Raw genomic sequence first — 21,522 nt, 5'->3', positions numbered from 1 at the left:
GGAGTTTTTCAAAGCAAAAAATGGTAAATTCTTGAGTGGCTAAGTCAATCACCTGATCTGAACCCAATTGAGCATGCCTTTTATATGCTGAAGAGAAAACTGAAGGGGACTAGCCCCCAAAACAAGCATAAGCTAAAGATGGCTGTAATACAGGCCTTGCAGAGCATCACAGATAAGACTCCCAGCATCTAGTGATGTCCATGAATTGCAGATTTCAAGCATTCATTGCATGCAAAGGATATGCAACAAAATACTAAACATAACTACTTTTGTTTACATGACATTGCTGTGTCCCAAACATTATGGTGCCCTGAAATGAGGGGACTTTGTATAAACACTGCTGTAATTTCTACATGGTGCAACTGAAATGTATAAAAATGGCCTTTATTAAAATCTGACAATATGCACTTTAACCACATGTGATTTTTTCTATTACAAATCTCATATTGTGGAATGCAGAGACAAATTAATAAATGATGGGTCTTTGTCCCAAACTTTATGGAGGGCACTGTATATCTTTATCTATCGATCGATCGATCGTTTTATGCGTTTGTGAATCTCCTCCGAAATTTGCCAATTTTTTTTTACATATTCCGTCCGGTAGGGTTTTTCCTCCTCCTCTTAATGTTTGTAATATTAGAATATTCGCTTCAACCTTAGTGTGCGTGTGAAGCCGCAGCACCCCCACCCCCCAACCGCGTGTTGGGGGAGCAGACCCAGCGGGTCTGCACTTTGTTTAGTGTATATTTAAAACTCTCGTGTTGGTTCCTACGGGTTCTATCGGTAAAAAACATTAAAAATTTCAAAATGTTAAAAAAATCAAACTGCTTCTCGCCCATAGAATGTTGACGAACGTTCCATCATGTGATGTCACAATGCCCAATGCTCAGAGATGTCCAATCGCAATGGATCTCATTTACATATGCCTTTGCTCCAGCCCTCTGCCGCCTGTGTTGAAGTGCATGATCAAGTGATCAACATAATGGCCGTTGAGACTCTCTCCGCCCACAACCCGCCCCCAAACACAGGTTTTATAAGCATCTAAGTATTAAAACTACCCCCTCCCTCCCTCCTTCCTCCTACAAGTTCTCCAGATCCGGAGGTCACCGGGGACAGGGGAGATCCTGGAGAGGTGAAAAGGGGGAGTGGGGGGTTTGAGGGAGAGGGGGGAATGGGGGAGGTGAGGAGGGAGAGTGTAGGAATAGAGGGAGAGGGAATGGGGAATTGATGGACTGCCGCTAACCCTCTCCCCCTCCCTCCCCGCTCTCCCCCCCCTCCCCCACACCTCTCTGCCCCCTCTCCTCCCCTCTCCCTCTCCTCCCACCCCCTCTCACCCCCATCCCCCAACCCTCATCTCTCCACCCCGTTCCCTCTCTCCCCCCACCCCTTCCCCTCTTCCACCACTCCCCCTACCCCTCTCCCCCTCCCTCCCCACTCTTCCACTTCTCTCCCCCCCTTCCCCTGCCCCACTCCTCTCTCTCCCCCTCTCCCTTCCCCCTCCCTCCCCACTCTTACCCTCCCCCCCTCCACACACTCCCCCCTCTCTCCTCTTTACCCCTCTCCCTACCATTCCCCATCCCTCCACCCTCCCCCACACTTCCCTCTCTCCCCTCCCCACTCTTACCCTCTCCCCCTACCTCCCCACTCTTCCCCCTCTCCCCTCTACCCCTCTCCCCCTCCCTCAACACTCTATCCCCCTCTCCCACTCCTCCCCCACCCCTCTCCTCTCCCCTCCCTCTCTTACCCTCTCCTCTCCCCCACCCTTCTCTACCCCCCTCACCAACCCCTCTCCCCCTCACCTCTCTCCTCTCTCCCCCATTCCCTATTCTCCTCACCCCTCTCCTCACCCCTCTCTCCTCATCCCTCTCTCCTCACCCCTCCCTCCTCACCCCTCTCTCACCCCTCTCCCCATCTCCTCCCTCCAACCCCTCCCCCCTCCAACCCCCCCCCTCTCCCCTCCTCCAACCCCCTCTCCCCTCCTCCAACCTCCTCTCCCCTCCTCCAACCCCCTCTCCCTTCCTCCAACCCCCTCTCCCCTCCTCCAACCCCATCTCCCCTCCTCCAACCCCCTCTACCCCCTCCCTTTCCCCCCTCTACCCCCTCCCTTTCTCCCCATCTCTCCCCTCTACTCTCTTGCCCCCTCCCCCTCTCTCTCTCCTCCCCTCTCTCCCCCCACTTTCGCCCTCCTACCCCCCTCTCCCCTACCCCCCCCCCGTGTATGTAGTTAGAGTGTTTGTGAAGCCGCAGCCCCCTCCCTCCCCCCCGCAACCGCATATTGAGGGAACGGGACCCAGCGGTCTCCCCTCCGTCCCCTCTCCCCACCCCGTCTCCCACTACCCCCCTCTCACCCCCCCTGTGTGTGTGGGGGGTGGTTAGTATGCGTGTGAAGCCGCAGCACCCCCCCCCCACCGCGCATTGGGGGAACAGACAAAGCGGGTCTGCACTCGGTCGAATGTTCTGTAAAAGGCAGGATATGGAATGTGCAGTTAATGGCATGAAGCTGAAGAGTGTGAATGAACAGTGATTCCCGTGAGTTTATTTACATAAGTCACAAAAGCTGTAAGCAATGCAAGAGCTTTATTGAATTTGGTGGCTTAATAGATGAGCATAAATTAAGTATTCAAAGGTTTGGTTTGGCCAGAATTGGTGTCTTGCACACAATTCAACACTATCATGTCTGTTTGAATGAATGCATTCAATTTATTATAGGCTTTCACCAATTCTCCAACTCAGGGGGTAGTATTTTTTTCTTATTTATTCCAAGGGAAGCCTTGAAGATTACAGGACCTTACATTAAGTATTATTTTATCGTGATTTACACATTGTATCCTTTATCTTTACACAGCGGTCGGCTTGATTGTAATCATGTTTAGTCTTTGACTGGATAGCAGGCAACAGAGGCTTTTCAATGTACCGCTGTACATGTCACAATAATAAACTAAACATTTATATAGTGATTAAGAAATATCTAAATGTTTCTAAAATATAGAATATTTCAACCAATTAAGTACTTTGAGGTGTATTCTGTAGTAATTTGATGTGTATGGTAAATGGACTGAATAATATTTTTAATGTTGTGTTTATAATGTTGGAAATTAAATATAATCACTGGTGAAAACCATTTACCACAATCAAGAATAGTCGATCAATTGTGGCACTGTCATGATATGTTCACAACGAATTTACTTGTATCCTTGAAAAGCCATAAATTGCTCAGATTGGCCTGCTTTTCTGGCTAAGACAATCCATCTGGTGGGAAATATTGAAGGCATAGACATAAAGTGCTGGAGTAACTCAGTGGGACAAGCAGCACCTCAGGAGAAAAAGGATGTGAAATATTGTCAGTTTTGTACAGTGGATTTTGACTAATAAGCATTGAATAAGAATTTCGATTATGAGCATGATACTCAAAAAAACAAAACATGCACCATCGTCCTATATATTTTTTTAAAAAACAACCAATACAGTATTTGCACTAATTCATTTATCTTGTTCTCTGCATTTAGCTACACTTATGATATTGAAGCTGTCAGCTGTGATGAAGCTCTTGTGGACATATCAACAATCTGTGCAGAAACTGGTTTGACACCTGATGCGATAGCAACTGTTATTCGATCAGAGATTAAGGAAAAAACACAATGTACTGCATCAGCTGGAATGGGTATGTATCTAGGTAGCAGACATCAGACCTTTAAACTTTTCAATGGTGGACCTAAATATTTTTACAGTTTCTTATTTCCGAATAGGAAGATTATTTCAGGCAGTAGAAGTTTCAAAAATGTATCGGCCAGCGTAGTGGTGCAGCTGGTAGAACTGCACCTCGCAGCACTAGAAACCCGGCTTCGATCCTGACTTTGAGGGTCATCTGTTTTGAGTTCACATATTCTTCCTGTAACTATGTGGGACTCCACCCACATTCTGATGACATACGAGTGTGTAGGTTAATTGGTCTTTGTAAATTGCCCTTAGTGTATAGACAGTGCATTGGCAACTCTTGAGCAAATGAAACAGTCCACGTGCTCACCTGGGCAACAATCCATCATACACAAGTAACATTTGCACTACAGAAATTGCAGGCAGTAACCATCTACAAAAAGATAACCACCCTAATGTGACATTCAAAGGTTTTAAAGGTCTTTTATTGTCACGTATACCAATTAAGATATAGTGATATTCGTTTTACCATAGAGCCATCTATCTATAATATAAAGGTTTGTGCGTGTGCGTGTGTGTGTCTGCCTGCCTGACTGACATGTGGCTGCCAGCCTTTGATTCGTTGCCACGCCAACGTCAGTCGCAGAATCGCCGAGATTTTTTCCATTTCGGTAGAGATTTCACTTTTCATTCTAAGTATCCACTCCTGATTAAATGTTGTCGTGTTTATGTACACATTTTTAATAAAACCCTTCTCCCCCCCCCCCCCCCCCCAAATAAAAATAAAAAAACAGCTTCTCACCCATAACATGTTGGTGAACGTTCAATCGTGTGATGTCACAATGCCCAATGCTCACAGATGTCCAATCGGAATGGATCCATTTACATATGCCTTTGCAGCAGCCCCAGCCACCCCCCACCCCCGCAGCCTGTGTCGAAGCGCGTCATCACGTGTGTGGGAATAGAGAAAGAGGATTGGGGGTGATAGGGAATGGGGAACAGATGGACTGTCCCTACCCCTCCCCCTTCCACTCTCCCTCCCCACTATTTCCCCTCTCTCCCCCCACCCCTCTCCCCCTCCCTCCACACTCTTCCCCCTCCCTCACCCCTCTCTCCCCCTCCCCATCCCTCTCTCCTCCCCTTCTCCATCTCCCTCTCCTCGCCCCTCTACCTCTCCTCCCCCTCCTCCTCCCACCCCCATCCCTCTCTCCCCCACCCCCCTTCCCTCTCCCCCCTTCCCTCCCCCACCCCCCGTCCCTCTCTCCCCCACCCCCCTTCCGTCCCCCACCCCCTTCCCTCTCTCCCCCACCCCCTTCCCGCTCCCCACTCTTCCCCCTCCATCCACACTCTTCCCCCTCTCTCCCCTACCCCATCTCCCTCCTCGTCTCCCTCCCCTATCCCCCACACCTCTCTCCCTTCCCCCCCCTCTCCATCTCGCTCTCCTCAGCCCTCTCCCTCTCCTCCCCTCCTCCTCCCACCCCCCCCTCTCCCCCACCCCCCTCCTCCCTCCCCACTCTTCCCCCTCCCTCCACACTCTTCCCCCTCTCTCCCCTACCCCATCTCCCTCCCTCACACCTTTCTCCCCCTCACCTCTCTCTTCCCCTCCCCCACCCCTCTCTCCTCCCCCCTCTCCATTTCCTTGCCAAAGACATTCTTGCCATAGAGGGAGTACAGAGAAGGTTAACCAGACTGATTCCTGGGATGTCAGGACTTTCATATGAAAAAAGACTGGATAGACTCGGCTTGTACTCGCTAGAATTTAGAAGATTGAGGGGGGATCTTATAGAAACTTACAAAATTCTTAAGGGGTTGGACAGGCTAGATGCAGGAAGATTGTTCCCGATGTTGGGGAAGTCCAGAACAAGGGGTCACAGTTTAAGGATAAGAGGGAAATCTTTTAGGACTGAGATGAGAAAAACATTTTTCACACAGAGAGTGGTGAATCTCTGGAATTCTCTGCCACAGAAGGTAGTTAAGGCCAGTTCATTGGCTTATTTAAGAGGGAGTTAGATGTGGCCCTTGTGGCTAAAGGGATCAGGGGGTATGGAGAGAAGGCAGGTACAGGATACTGTTGGATGATCAGCCATGATCATATTGAATGGCGGTGCAGGCTCGAAGGGCCAAATGGCCTACTCCTGCACCTAATTTCTATGTTTCCCTCTCCTCACCCCTCTCCCTCTCCTCCCCCTCCTCCTCCCACCCCCATCACTCTCTCCCCCACCCCCCTTCCCTCTATCCCCCACCCCCCTCCATCTCTCCCACCGTCCCCTACCCCGTCCCTCTTCCACCACCCCCCCTACCCCTCTCCCCCTCCCTCCCCACTCTTCTTCTCTCCCCCTTACCCCACCCCTCTCCTTCCCCCACCCCTCTCTCTCCCCCTCGCTCTCCTCTCTCCCCCACCCCTTCCCCTACCTCTCTGTCCCTCTTCCACCACTCCCCCTACCCCTCTCTCCCTCCCTCTCTCCCACTTCCACCACTCCTCCCTACACCTCTCCCCCTCCCTCCCCATTCTTCCACATCTCCCCCCATCCCCCACCCCTCTCTCTCCCCCTCCCTTCCCTCTCGCTCCCCTCTCTCCCCCACCCCTTCCCCTACCCCTCTGTCCCTCTTCCACCATTCCCCCAACCCTCTCTCATCCCCTCCCCCACCCCACTCTCCTCCTCCCCTTCCCCCCTCTCTCCCCCCTCTCCATCTCCCTCTCTCCTCACCCCTCTCCCTCCTCCCCTCCCACCCCTCTTCACCCCCATCTCCCCCCCACCCCATTTCCCCTCTCTGTTGCACCACTCCCCGCTACCCCTCTCCCACCCCCTACCCCTCTCACCCCCCTTCCTGCTCTCCCCGCTCTCCACCCACTCCACACTCTCCTCCCTCTTCCCATCCCCCTCTCTCTCTCCCCCCCCCCCCCCTGCACCACAGCGGTTTCTCCACATTCCTCACAGTGATGGAAGGCACCGTCAAATCTTCTTCCCTCATTTTTCTCCCGCGGTCGGCGCAGTCGAACCTTCCGTCGGGACGATCGAAGCTCCCTCGTCGGGGCGATCTAAGCCCCTGCGTCGGGGCGATCGAAGCCCTCGCGTCGAGGCGATCTAAGCCCCTGCGTCGGGGCGATCAAAGCCCTCGCGTCGGGACGATCTAAGCCCCCGCGTCGGGGCGATCGAAGCACTCGCGTCGGGGCAAACGAAGCCCCAGCGTCGGGGCAAACGAAGCCCCAGCGTCGGGGCGATCTAAGCCCCAGCGTCGGGGCGATCTAAGCCCCAGCGTCGGGGCGATCTAAGCCCCAGCGTCGGGGCGATCTAAGTCCCCGCGTCGGGGAGATCGAAGCACCCGCGTCGGGGAGATCGAAGCACCCGCGTCGCGGAGATCGAAGCACCCGCGTCGGGGCGGTCGGAGGTCCCGCGTCGGGGCAGTCAAAGCTGCCGCGTCGGGGCGGTCAAAGCTCCTACGGCTTGGAATTCCCAGTCGGACTCTAACCAGGGACTGTGAGCTCCACGATGTTAAGTCCGCAGGCTCCCGCGGTTGGAGCTCCCGAAGTCGGTCTCCAGCAAAGGCTACGTCAAAGTAGAAAAAGCAGCATACCAGAGGACTGGGAGAAATTCAGAGACCAGCAGAGGAGGACAAAGGGCTTAATTAGGAAAGGAAAAAGAGATTATGAAAGAAAACTGGCAGGGAACATAAAAACTGACTGCAAAAGTTTTTATAGATATGTGAAAAGAAAGAGATTAGTTAAAACAAATGCAGGTCCCTTGCAGTCAGAAACAGGTGATTTGATCATGGGGAACAAGGATATGGCGGGCCAATTGAATAACTACTTTGGTTCCGTCTTCACTAAGGAAGACATGAATAATATGCCGGAAATAGCAGGGGACCGCGAGTCAAAGGAGTTGGAGGAATTGAGTGAAATCCAGGTTAGTCGGGAAGTGGTGTTGGGTAAATTGAATGGATTAAAGGCCGATAAATCTCCAGGGCCAGATAGGCTGCATCCCAGAGTACTTAAGGAAGTAGCTCCAGAAATAGTGGATGCATTAGTAATAATCTTTCAAAACTCTTTAGATTCTGGAGTAGTTCCTGAGGATTGGCGGGTAGCAAATGTAACCCCACTTTTTAAGAAGGGAGGGAGAGAGAAAATGGGGAATTACAGACCAGTTAGTCTAACATCGGTAGTGGGGAAACTGCTAGAGTCAGTTATTAAAGATGGGATAGCAGCACATTTGGAAAGTGGTGAAATCATTGGACAAAGTCAGCATGGATTTACGAAAGGTAAATCATGTCTGACGAATCTTATAGAATTTTTCGAGGATGTAACTAGTAGCGTGGATAGGGGAGAACCAGTGGATGTGGTGTATCTGGACTTCCAGAAGGCTTTCGACAAGGTCCCACATAAGAGATTAGTATACAAACTTAAAGCACACGGCATTGGGGGTTCAGTATTGATGTGGATAGAGAACTGGCTGGCAAACAGGAAGCAAAGAGTAGGAGTAAACGGGTCCTTTTCACAATGGCGGGCAGTGACTAGTGGGGTACCGCAAGGCTCAGTGCTGGGACCCCAGCTATTTACAATATATATTAATGATCTGGATGAGGGAATTGAAGGCAATATCTCCAAGTTTGCGGATGACACTAAGCTGGGGAGCAGTGATAGCTGTGAGGAGGATGCTAGGAGACTGCAAGGTGACTTGGATAGGCTGGGTGAGTGGGCAAATGATTGGCAGATGCAGTATAATGTGGATAAATGTGAGGTTATCCATTTTGGTGGCAAAAACAGGAAAGCAGACTATTATCTAAATGGTGGCCGATTAGGAAAAGAGGAGATGCAGCGAGACCTGGGTGTCATGGTACACCAGTCATTGAAAGTAGGCATGCAGGTGCAGCAGGCAGTGAAGAAAGTGAATGGTATGTTAGCTTTCATAGCAAAAGGATTTGAGTATAGGAGCAGGGAGGTTCTACTGTAGTTGTACAGGGTCTTGGTGAGACCACACCTGGAGTATTGCGTACAGTTTTGGTCTCCAAATCTGAGGAAGGACATTATTGCCATAGAGGGAGTGCAGAGAAGGTTCACCAGACTGATTCCTGGGATGTCAGGACTGTCTTATGAAGAAAGACTGGATAGACTTGGTTTGTACTCTCTAGAATTTAGGAGATTGAGAGGGGATCTTATAGAAACTTACAAAATTCTTAAGGGGTTGGACAGGCTAGATGCAGGAAGATTGTTCCCGATGTTGGGGAAGTCCAGAACAAAGGGTCACAGCTTAAGGATAAGGGGGAAATCCTTTAAAACCGAGATGAGAAAAACTTTTTTCACACAGAGAGTGGCGAATCTCTGGAACTCTCTGCCACAGAGGGTGGTTGAGGCCAGTTCATTGGCTATATTTAAGAGGGAGTTAGATGTGGCCCTTGTGGCTAAAGGGATCAGAGGGTATGGAGAGAAGGCAGGTACGGGATACTGAGTTGGATGATCAGCCATGATCATATTGAATGGCGGTGCAGGCTCGAAGGGCCGAATGGCCTACTCCTGCACCTAATTTCTATGTTTCTATGCTACCAATTCCTCAATGTTAGGCTGTGGTGCAGACAGAGATACATTAGGGGGGGAAAAATCGCATCTCCATCGAGGTAAGAGATTTAAAAAAAGTTCCCACCCCCTACATAAAACAAGCTAAAGAACACTAAAACATACATTTAACACATACTATAAAAAAAAGAGAAGGAAGGGACAGACAGACTGTTGGCGAGACAGCCATTGCTGGCACCACCTGGTGGTCAATTGATTGATTGATTAAAGGATACCACATAGAAACAGCCCCTTTGACCCAACCATTCACATTTTTTATATGTTATCTCACTTTCTCATCCACTCCCTACACACAGGGGGCAATTTACAATTAACCTTCAAACCCCACGTTTTTCAGAGGAAACTGGACACCTGGAGGAAACCAATGTAGCCCCAGAGAGAATCTGAAAACGCCACACATATAGCACCCGTGGTCAGGGTTGGACCTAGGGCTCTGATGTTGTGAGGCAGTAACTCTACCAGCTGTGCCACTGTGCCGCCCTCGTTGATATTACCATTGTCAATTCTACCACCATCGACATCCCGTGGGAACATCATTGACTCAACTGGGTCAGCTACTGAATGTACTGGCTAAATGAGCAAGATTATGAATTCTGCTATGGGATCCGCTTCCTAACCTACTCCAGAAGCCTCACAAGAAGCAACTTTTAGAACATTCCAGTCGTTTGCTACCATGGAGCACTCCAAGCACTACATTAAATATTCATTCCTTCCACACAATGTACAGTCTAGTGAAATAATCGTCAAAATACACTGTATTTAATCACTTTATTTACTCCAACGGCACTCTAGACATACAACCTTTACCACCCAGCAGGAAAAGGCTTCAAGCATATGAGAACATCCCCATCTGCAGGTTTGCCTCCAATTTACTCACCATCTCAACCTGGAAATTTATTGGCATAACTTTACCAGCACGAATTCAGTAGCTCAAGATGGCGATGGTTGAAGATCGAGATAAAGGACTATATTTTTAAAAAATCCTTATTAGAGATACTTAAAACTAAAACAAAGTTGGACATTTACCAAACAATGAACAATTGATTCGTTTGGTTCATGCACTTTTTCTTTCCTTTTAAAAAAGATAACTATGTTTGTACAATAAAACCAAGAACTCTTGAGTCAGTACAAGTTTACAGCAAATCCTTTCATTGATGATATTCGCAGTTAGATCAGATGTATTAATTGCACTGATGCATACGATTTATGGGTCTTTTTATGTAACTTTAAGGTTTGTCACCATAGGCTGTACTGTCCTTTGACTAAGCTGGAAGGTACACTTAAGGATATCAGTAGAAGATTTGAATTATTGAAATGGGGAGAATCTCTTGCTGCCTAGGATCATGCAATATCACTATTTGAGTGAGGTCCCAAAGCCTGTAAAAACATATAGTTGCAGGAAGAATTCATCTTTTTCCATGGAGAAATTAACGCGTGGAAAATAAAGCCAGAAATTAAAATTCTAATTCTGGACATACTAATGCCACTGTGCTGCATTTAATAGGATCGAACATTCTGCTGGCCAGAATGGCCACTCGTAAGGCCAAACCAAATGGGCAGTATTATTTAAAATCGGAGGAGGTCGATGACTTTATCAGAGATCAACTTGTAAGCAGTTTACCAGGTAAATCAGATTATTCATACGATGGTATTAACAATTAGCATTATTTGAAAATGAAATTAAGTGCACAGTGTTTTTTATGTAATGGCTCTCATGGTTTAAGAATATCTCTTCACAGTTCAGAGCAACTGCAGGAAGTGCCCAGATTAAGGCAGGGTTCTGTTCCTGCGAATTATTCATAACCTGAACTGTTTGCAAATTGAAAATGAACAAAAACAGTGTGTGCGGGGGAATCACAGAAGTAGCTGTGACGGGTGAGTTAGCGAGCATGGGAAGAGTAGTTCAGGATGGGGGGGGAGGGGTGGGGAAGAAGGGGAAGGGAAGGCATGTAGGTGCCCCGTTTTCACACAGCAGAAGATGCCTGTAGCCACAGCAGGCAGCAAATCTATCCCCATCCTTCCCACTATCTCCAAACGATCGCTCTCATATATGGGGTATCCATACGTCAGGAATTCTTCACCAAAGAGTGGACTGTACAGTACTTTTGAAGATGCAGCAATCAATTTACAGGTCACAACTTGCATTTATAGAAATCTGAAAGCAATGTCCTATAGGAAATATTGAATGAAACAAACTATTGTGTGCTTACGTAGAAGGCCAGGCAGCACCATTGAGTGAAGGGAGAATCATTGATCTGAAACATTAACTATTTCTGTCTCCACAAATGCTGCTTGACCCACTGTGTAATCCCAGTGGTATCTGTTTTATTGTATTACGTTATGATTTCAAGTAGTGAAATATCCACGGCACTTCATGAGAATGTTACCTAATAAAATTCAAAAGCCCAGCCATATGTGACTTCTGAGACAGACAAATTAAGGTTTGGTCATTTATGGTGAATCTTATGCAGTGGTGAAAATGAAGGGAAACTTTTGGAAACTGAAGAAATCATGGAAAACCAAAAATTTAAGCCAATAATAAAAGTGCTTAGAGTGGAATGATTAAAATTGTGGATGTGCAAAGGCCTACATATAGGTCCACCACCGATTTTCCTTCACCCTTGGTTCCAGAGTCTTTCTGGATTATCCGTTTTGCCAGACCAACAGAGGCGACGGCCCCCGAGAGGAGTCAAAACGGTACTGGAACAGTCCACCTTGGCCAGCAAGGGGCCGAGATACCGGCCCACAAAGTCGGCCTCGGAAGTCGACTATGGGAACGGCTGCAGGGGACAAATTCAACCCACCGATCGGCCACTGAAGTGGGCTGTGGGAATGAATTTGCCGGCCCCAGCCGGATCGGAGTTCCAGAGCTCTGGCCACAGGGATAAATTCGACCCCCCGATCGGCTGCAGTAATCCCGCTGAGGTCGAGATCCATCGTCTCACCTGGCCTGAGTACAATTTTTTCGGGGTGACTACCGGGGAGGAGTTCAAGTGAAATTTCGTAATTTTGTCTGGATTGGAGGAGGTGCCAGACCACCAGGTTCTGGAAAATTGGTGGTGGACCTGTACAAAGGAGAATATATCAGATGTCTACTAGTGGGTCAGAGCAATGGACAAGGTAAGGCATGAAAGATTTTATAAAAAGGCTGAGGATTTTCACATTGAATGTTCTGAGGTCCATAGTTGGTCTAAGCTCAGGAGTGATATTGGTGCAAGTTAATGTTTCGGCAGCAAAGTTCTGGTTTGGTCAAAGATTTTGGAGGGTGAATAAGAGACTGGCCAGACGGACACGGGAATTAATAAATGGAGAGGTAATGAAAGGTGCAGATGCGTATTTCAATAACAGATGAGTTGAGAATGGTCAATGATTATTGGTGAAACACTTGAGTAAGCAGTGTGACAAAAATGCTGAAACTCAGCGGGTGAGGCAGCATCTATGGAGCGAAGGAAATAGGCAACGTTTCGGGTCGAAACCCTTCTTCAGACTGATGTGGTGGGGGAGGGGATGAGGGGGCAGGAGGAAGAAAGGAAGAGGTGGAACCAGAGGGCTGAGGGAGAGCTGAGAAGGGAGGAGAAAATAAGGACTACCTGAAATTAGAGAAGTCAAAATGTTCATACGGCTGGGGTGCAAACTGCCAAAGCGAAATATGAGGTGCTGCTGCTCCAATTTACAGTGGTCCTCACCCTGGCCATGGAAGAGGCCCAGGACAGAAAGGTCGGATTCGGAATGGGAGGGAGAGTTTAAGTGCTGAGCCACCGGGAGATCAGGTTGGTTATTGCGAACTGAGCGGAGGTGTTCGGCGAAGCGATCACCAAGCCTACGCTTGGTCTCACCGATGTAGAGCAGCTGACATCTAGAACAGCGGATGCAATAGATGGGTTTCAAGGAGGTGCAGGTGAACCTCTGCCGCACCTGGAAAGACTGCTTGGGTTCTTGAATGGAGTCAAGGGGGATGTCAGCTGCTCTACATCGGTGAGACCAAGCGTAGGCTTGGCGATCGCTTCGCCGAAAACCTCAGCTCGGTTTGTTGCCTATTTCCTTCGCTCCATAGATGCTGCCTCACCCGCTGAGTTTCTCCAGCATTTTTGTCTACCTTCGATTTTCCAGCATCTGCAGTTCCTTCTTAAACAGTAAGCAGTGTGAAATGTGTTTGGAAACTGACTCAGCGAGCAGTTTGAACCGTCTGCAAAGTGGTTCAGCCTCGTAAATGAGTGCACTTCCATTTAAAACACTTTAATCAGGGCGAATAACAAGAACATAGCATTTATCATGTGTATGACGCCTGATTTGTGGGGAAAGCTGTACATACTCGTAGAATCACAGCGTGATATATCACATGAACTTTATTTAGCCAGCGGGTTGTCATCAATGTTTCTCTCTTCATGAACCACCAAGTCTAATTTCACTCACTTGCTTGCTCACTCACTATGCCTTTCAGTATTCTGCCTTTACTACTTAATTAATGTTATTTTTGCTCATTTTCAACTAGGAAAATGTTTACTTAAAATTAGTGTATTTCAAACAGTTATATTTTAAGATGGGTAATTATTTAAATAATTTATTTCATTGAAATATCACATTTTACATTTATTCTGGGTAATTTGATAAATTTAAATATTCCATATGCCTTGGAACCTGCCTAAAAGGGCAGTGTTAACAGAATGCAAAATAAGTTGACACCTTGTTAATGGACCAGGTATTTGAAGGATAACACTCAATTCAAGCCCTGATTGCCACGATTAATAATCTGTTGGAAAAGTGTTCATGTGTTGCAAATTAAATTTTATTACTTTAAACTTCTTCAGAGGTTTTTGCATGGAACAAATTAATGATTTTTCAGTGAACATATTTCCTTGAGATAGACACAAAATGCTTGAGTAACTCAGCGAGAGGCAGCGTCTCCAGAGAGAAGGAATGGGTGACGTTTTGGGTCGAGACACTTCTTCAGTCTAAAGTAGGGTCGAGACCTGAAACATCACCCATTCCATCTCTCCAGAAATACTGCCTGACCCGCTGAGTTACTCCAGCATTTTGTGTCTATCTTCGGTCTAAGTAGTTCCTTCCTACATATTATTTTCTTACATGTTAGACTATTAAGATTGTGAATATTTGAATTTTTAGCACAAATGTTTCGGAGTATAAACCATTCAAACACAAACCATGAACCTGTAAGTGAAGGATAAATCACCAGCTGAATCGCACTATGAGATTAAATGTTTAAGAAAGAACTGCAGATGCTGGAAAAATCGAAGGTAGGCACTAAATGCTGGAGAAATTCAGCAGGTGAGGCCGCATCTATTGGCGACATTTCGGGTCGAGACCCTTCTTCAGTGCTAGTTTCTCATCATCAATGCTTGTTTCTCATCATCATTTTCTTTTCTGTTTCTTACCTTAAATTTATATGCTGGTGGTGTTATATTTAGGAGTTGGAAGAGCATTAGAATACAAAATGGCATCATTTGGTGTTAAAACATGTGGCGAACTGCAGCAGATTTTGATGGCAAGACTTCAAAAGGAATTTGGGCCCAAAACAGGCCAAATGCTTTACAGATTCTGCCGAGGCCTTGATGATAGGCCAGTCCGAACAGAGAAAGAGCGAAAATCTGTATCTGCAGAAATCAACTATGGAATTCGGTTTAGTCAGGTAAGTTATTTATTAATATTTTTGAGAACTTGCAATCTTTTGTTCATATTAATAGCAAGCTTTTTTACATCTGATCCTGAGCTTTATGCAAATCAAATGATCTGCATCAACTTTTGGTCTCTGTGAAGTACATTTAAATTGAAATAATTTGCAATATCAAATGTATGATTCAAAATAATTAAAAATGTACCTACTTATACCAGGTCTCCATTATTCTACCATTGGCCAGAATATGCCACAAACAAGCAGGATTGGTCAGTCATTTATGCTCATATATTTAAGCCACATGCAACATTCTTAAAGCAAAATGAATATAAATGTAAATACTGTATGTATGACAATTCTTGCTTGTATCATTTTTTTTACATGGAAACTTTTGTTTGGAGTGCATGTATAATTATTTATTTTTATTAAAACCATTCAAATTGAGCAACGTTAGAACCACAGAATTGTATTTTGCCCATTAATTACTCAGTAAACAAGGCGATGTTCCAAGACTCAGCAACAGACTTAAATGATTACCCCATTTTTGTTGTCAACTTCCTGAGGAAATCTGCGGAGGAGTGTATTCCTACCAAGACCATCTGTAGTCAGACAGAGCTCCAACACCACCTTTAAATTCGTTGACAATGCCAATGTCATTGGAGAATTAACAAAATAACGAGTCAGAGTACAGGAGGGAGATTGTAAATCTGATTGGGTGGTGTCAGAAAAACCATCTTGCTCTCAGCATTAGCAAAACCAAGGAGCTGACTGTTAACTTCAAGAAGGAAAACCCGAGAGACCATACTTGTGTCTTTGTTGGGATGACGGTGAAGAGAATTAACAACTTCAGTTTCTTGCGCATACACATCTGTGATCTGTCCTGGACCAAGCACATTGATACATTCGTAAAGAAAGCTCCTCAACCCTTCTGCGTCATCAAAAGTTTGAGGAGATTCGGCATGTTGGTGATCAAACTAATACAAGTGTATGGTGGAGAGCTAACTGACTGGTTGCAAGATCCCCAAGAAGGAAGGAGGCTCCAAAAAGTGGTGAACATTGCCCGGTCCATCATAGGGTACTGACCACTCCACCATTAAGGAAGCTGCAGAAAACATTGCCTCAAGAACACAGCTAATATTTGGCCATTGGAAAGAAGGTACAGGAGCCTGAAAACTGTTACCTCGCAGTTATTTCTATCAACCATCCATCGTGCTTTTGATCTACCCCGCACAGCCCAACATCAACACTGAACCACGTCGGACTTTGTACTATTTTGGTTACTCTATATACTTTGTATTTTGCACTATCATAGTTTTGTTTGCTTAGAAAAATTGATAATTTATCATATATTTATTTATCTGGTTGCATCTATTGTGTCTGTAAAGGTGCAGCACATAGATTGCTCCAGTTCCTATCCAATGTATATGACAAATAAACATGCTTGAATTATTTGATTAGATAGATAGATAGATATAATTTATTGCCACACAACCAGGGTTGGTGGAAATTTGGGTTGTCAGCAGCAGTGCAATAATAAAGAACACACAATAAAACTGTAACACAAACATCCACCACAGCATTCATCACTGTGGTGGAAGGCACAAAAATTTGGCCAGTCCTCCTCCATTTCCCCCCCGTGTACAGGACCAGAGTCCAGTCAGTCCAGGATCGGCTCTTCCTCACCGGAGACCGCGGCTTTAGATTGTTGTAGGCCGCAGGCCGGCGGTCGAGATTTAAAGTCCCCGCCGCAGCCAGAAGCACCGTAGACTGCAGGGCCGGCGGTCGAAGCTCCCCTCCAGGGGTGATGGTAAGTCCATGCCGGCCCCGCGGTAGAAGTTGGCCGCGGGCCGGCAGTGATGGCTTCTTCTTCCCCCGGGGCCCCCACGAGGGATCCCGGGCTGTAGACGCCGCACCAGCTGGAGCTCTGCAGACCGCGGCTTCAGGCTGCGACTTCAGGCTGCCGGCTGCCCCGGGCCAGCGAACGGAGCGCTCCCCTCCAGCGAGGGCTCACCCGCTCCACGCCGAGAGTCCACGCTGCGCCCGCCGCTGAAGCCCCGGGCGCGTCTCCGGGAAAGTCCGCGTCGATCCTTGATGTTAGGCCACGGGGGAGGCGACCTGGAAAAACTCGCCTCTCCATGGAGGAGGCGACCGAAGCGGTTTCCCCCTTACCCCCCCACACCACCCCCCACACAAAACACACGAAGAAACACAAAATACACACTTTAAAACATACTAAAAAAATTAAAATAAACTGGAAAAACTGACGCGCTGCTGACATGGCTGCACACAGAGGTGCGCCCCCTAAAGACCTAATTATTACATATTATGAGAATAGAGGTTGTAGGAAAGGTTGAGCTATGAATATCTTTGTCGTCGCAGGGATCTTCAGTCGCTGGTCTGCAAAATAAGACACAGTGCTGGAGCATGTCAGGTAGCATCTCTGGCGAACATGGATAGATGACGTTTGTTGGGATGCTTCTTCCGAAGTCTTCAAAAGCCTGAAGAAAAGTGTGACCCAAAACATCACATATCCATGTGCTCCAGAGATGCTGCCTGTCACGTCAAGTTACTCCAGCACATTGTGTCCTATTTTGAATATCTTTGCCACCTGAATTGAATGCATACATTCTGATAACTACACAGCTTCCTTAATGTAATTCCTATCAAATCATTGCCATCCGAGACCAGGATATTATTTTCCATTATCCTCCGTTTCACTACCATTCCAAATGGTTCCTTTTCCCTGTCATTTTAAAACAAGATTACCCTAATCTTGATAGCCTTCACCTAATTACAAAAGTTTCTTACAAGGTCCTTGAATGCCTCGAATTTTTGTGAAGTCTTGTGAAGCTTCTTTCCAGCAATTTTCACTATTTGAATCATCCCAATCCATTTCCATGTACCAAAAAAATTCTCCATTGAAAACACCAATTGTATTCCTTGTTCTGCTAAGAATAAGAAATACTTAGATGCTAGATGGCATTTTTGTTGGTACACTGCATTAAAATTGAAGGTAATGAATCTTAAATGATAGACACAAGATCTGGAGTAACTCAGTGGGACAGGCAGCATCTCTGGAGAGAAGGAATGGGTGACGTTTCGGGTCGAGACCCTTCTTTAGTCAGGTAGTTCCTTCCTACAATCTTACATGATAGCTACTTTCTCTCCCCAGTGATTCTTATAAACTTGTTGACAGCTGAAGGCAGTAATAAAAATTATGAACTTGCAGGTCAGACGCTTGACTTAACAGGGAAGTAGAAATAGAGGGGAAATCCCAGCACCTATGCTTAATATAACTGACTTTTGATATTTGTCTTTGTCTACAACTCTGGTTCAAAATTCTCAATTAAAATGAGATTTTGTGGCAAAGGATCTGTTTTTGCTTAAACCTGCAACTCAAAATACTTTTTGGCCATGACTATCGCCCTTTGAGATTTTTGTTAAATTGATGGTGGAAAATCTCTTTATTGGTTAAGGGTTTGTATTTATAATTTTTGTCCTTCCCTCAAACATTTTAAATTAAAAAACAGTGTTAGAAAAATAATATACAAAACAAAAATTGTGCAAAATTCTCAAAACATTCTTTCCCTCCCTCAGACTAAAGAGGCAGAAGTATTTCTTTTCAATCTTGCGGGAGAAATTCAGCGGCGACTGGAGCTGTCCAGAATGCAAGGGAAACGTTTAACTCTTAAAGTAATGGTGAGAAAACCTGGTGCACCTACAGAACCGGCTAAGTTTGGTGGGCATGGAATCTGTGACAATATTACTAGGTATGTTGAATTGTGAATCGATGTTTGTAAAAAAGAAAATATATAATTCTAGAAAAAAATAATGTCCGACAAAGATATATTCAAAGGTTAGTTAACAAGATCATCTTTTCTTCCTTCACTACACAACATCTAAAAGAATAGTGGTTTATGTAAAAATTGAATATAAAACAACACAAAATAATTTTTGTTAAACCTTAGGTTATTAGTATATGTATGCTTTCATAATCACTCGCATAGGCTTTATTTATTCTTTCATCATATTATACAACATAGCAAGCTCTCTATTTTTTGGGTTTTTCGTAAATTAAACTTAATTAAATTAAACTAAAAATTAAAACCAAAATCCACAATGTATTACTGGACACAGAATTAGTAAAGTTGAGATTATTGTGAAAACTCGAGCTCAAGTCAGCACAATGCCCAAGTTGCACTTTAAATCTATATAAATATAGACAAAGCGTGGTGTTTTTTTAGCTGAAATTCTTACATTATTGGCTTCAGACTCCTTGTGTTTTGTGACGTTGCAAACAGGGTTAGTAAAATATCACGGTTAAAATATGCAAAATTTCAGTGTATCGAGGTTTTGAAAATATGCGGTAAAAAATGCGGTATTCCCAGTTGGAATTAATCTTGCTCTTTGGATATGGTGCTTTGATTTCAACAAAAATTCATGAACATTCTTTATTCTGCCAGATGTTGAGGAAATTTTGTTTGTCATGTCATTACAGCTTATCTTTTAACAACTTGATGGGACTTCATAATTTATTCTGGTGAAGATAGTTTTGCTATTTTCACTTACTAGAGTTACGTTTTTAGATAGGTTTAGTATATAATTGAATATTGGCATTTTTTCCAGGATAACTAAAATAGTATGATCGGAAATCGTAAGACCACTGCACAATACTTGATTAAACCTCACCTGTGATTAGATCGCGGTGATTAAAAGTTCTTAATTGAATTGCTCTTTATGTCCAACTAATTCACAACATTCATTATTAAAGGCAACGCCATAGAATGCTCATCATAGAAGTCTATGATTAGTCTTTTCTACACCTTTGGATGGACTGCACTTTGAATACGGCGTTGAAGTCTTATACGTAGCAATTATTTGCTATTTCTGGTGGTCTCTTTAGGAAAGTAGTGTTAGACTGCCTCCTGACAATTAGTATAGAAAGTGTTAGTTATCCAGGGTACAGGGACCAGTTAGAATTTTGTAAGAGGTTTTGGTTTATTCATCCAGAATCATTTCACTACACTACCAAACTTCTATTCATTTGGCCAAGATTGTTGATTAGCACTCATCGTTTTGTTTTGTGTGTGCCTTCTTAATTTTGTAAATGTCTATGGATTTACATTTCCTATATTTGCAAATGCCACTTAAATACCACTTTGCACTCCCTGCTGTTTTTCATTTGTCATCTGTCATAACAGGCAACCCAAAGAATGCTGCAAAATAATTTAAAATATTTGCTGTATTTTTAAAGATCTTTTGTTTCTTCAGTTTCAAAATAGTTTAAATTTTAAAATTATTTGATGCTCAATGAACCTGACATAAGATCCCATATTTAGGCTTATTGTTTTGCATTATAAAATATCTTGTAAATTAATTTCTAAAATGTGAAAGAATAAGGTGCAAGACAAATTATATTCCATCAGATTCCTTCATCTAATTCCGTACACGTGCTACATTTGAATCCTCAGAAAAAAAGTTTATATTTTGATATGCAAATTAAAGGTTATTTTTGCTGAATTTTGATAATAGTAAATTATTCATCTTAGCCCTAGAGCGCTGAAACAATAAGCTTAGAAATTCACTGCAGTAATGTTCTGAACAAAACTTCCTGCTTACAGCAGTGCCACCACCCGATTTTTGTGCAGTTTGAGCATGTTGCGTAGTTTGTAAGAGTAATTTTGAAGGATGTTGTTTGGAATTTGCTTTTACAGCGATTAATTTATGCAATCTGATTAAATTCTGAAAATGTGTCCTTTAGTTATGCGTTTCAAGAGGCTTGATGTTAACATGATAAATCTAAAATATGGTGCAGACTTTTAACATTTCTTTCTATATTTATATTAATATGATAATTTAAGCATAGAATTGTAAGGAACTGGATTTTACATTTGTTCCTCATATGGTATTTTATAAATTATGCACCTAAATATGTTTTGATCCTACCTTTATTGTCATTTTAACAATTGTCTCCAAATTTGGAATCTATAGAAGTGTGACCTTAGACCATGCAACGGGAAATGCAAAAATAATTAGCAGAGAAGTACTGAACATGTTCCACATGATGAAGCTGAATGTGACAGATATGAGAGGGGTAAGTTAAAATTGATGGATTACGATCGATACACTATGTAATTGAGTGACACCATAATAAAACTAAAACTTTAAACTATTTTGACATTCTTTAGTTGAATCTGCAGTATGCTGTTGGAACGCAGAAAAAGTTTCATTTGGGAATCAATTACCAGGCTTCCAAAATCCAAAGAAAAAGAATAATGTTAAAGTGGCACAATTTAAAGTAGAATTTAGTCTATCTCAGGTACCATTTTCAGTTGGCACCACGTCATTAACTATTTTGAGGCCTTTTAAGAGGAGGCAGAATGGATTTCCTGAAAGAATGGGTACATAAAGATTAGGTACTTCAGACACATGGAGAGATTGGAGATGCTAGGATTGTTCTCCTTAGTGCAGAGAGGCCAGTGCAGAGGAGATTTAATGGTGTTCAAAATCACAAATCATTATGATCATGTTGATACAGTTAATTGTATTTTCTGGTTGAAGCATAAATAACCACATTAATAGTTTTGATGTAAATCACAGATTATGTGAAAAATTATATTGTGGCCAATTTATTGGAGGTCTGAAGAAGTAATGTGGATAGAGATAA

General features: G+C 44.5%; 1 protein-coding gene across 2 annotated transcripts in view; it reads left to right on the top strand.

Moving 5' to 3' along the window:
* The window catches only part of rev1 (REV1 DNA directed polymerase), a 75,102-nt gene that overhangs the window by 36,623 nt on the left and 16,957 nt on the right, over nt 1-21,522 (top strand). For both annotated transcript variants that reach the window (XR_004412321.1, XM_033022564.1), the window contains exons 11-15: nt 3,507-3,661; nt 10,728-10,847; nt 14,650-14,870; nt 18,453-18,625; nt 20,847-20,949. Coding sequence is in view for 1 of the 2 variants with exons in the window: in XM_033022564.1 (XP_032878455.1) it covers nt 3,507-3,661; nt 10,728-10,847; nt 14,650-14,870; nt 18,453-18,625; nt 20,847-20,949 (772 nt within the window). In the remaining variant the exon portion in view is untranslated. The remainder of the gene's footprint in view (nt 1-3,506; nt 3,662-10,727; nt 10,848-14,649; nt 14,871-18,452; nt 18,626-20,846; nt 20,950-21,522) is intronic.

Source organism: Amblyraja radiata, chromosome 6 (genome assembly GCF_010909765.2).
Source record: "Amblyraja radiata isolate CabotCenter1 chromosome 6, sAmbRad1.1.pri, whole genome shotgun sequence".
NCBI classification, from domain to species: domain Eukaryota; kingdom Metazoa; phylum Chordata; class Chondrichthyes; order Rajiformes; family Rajidae; genus Amblyraja; species Amblyraja radiata.
This window is presented reverse-complemented; position numbering and strand designations above follow the sequence as displayed.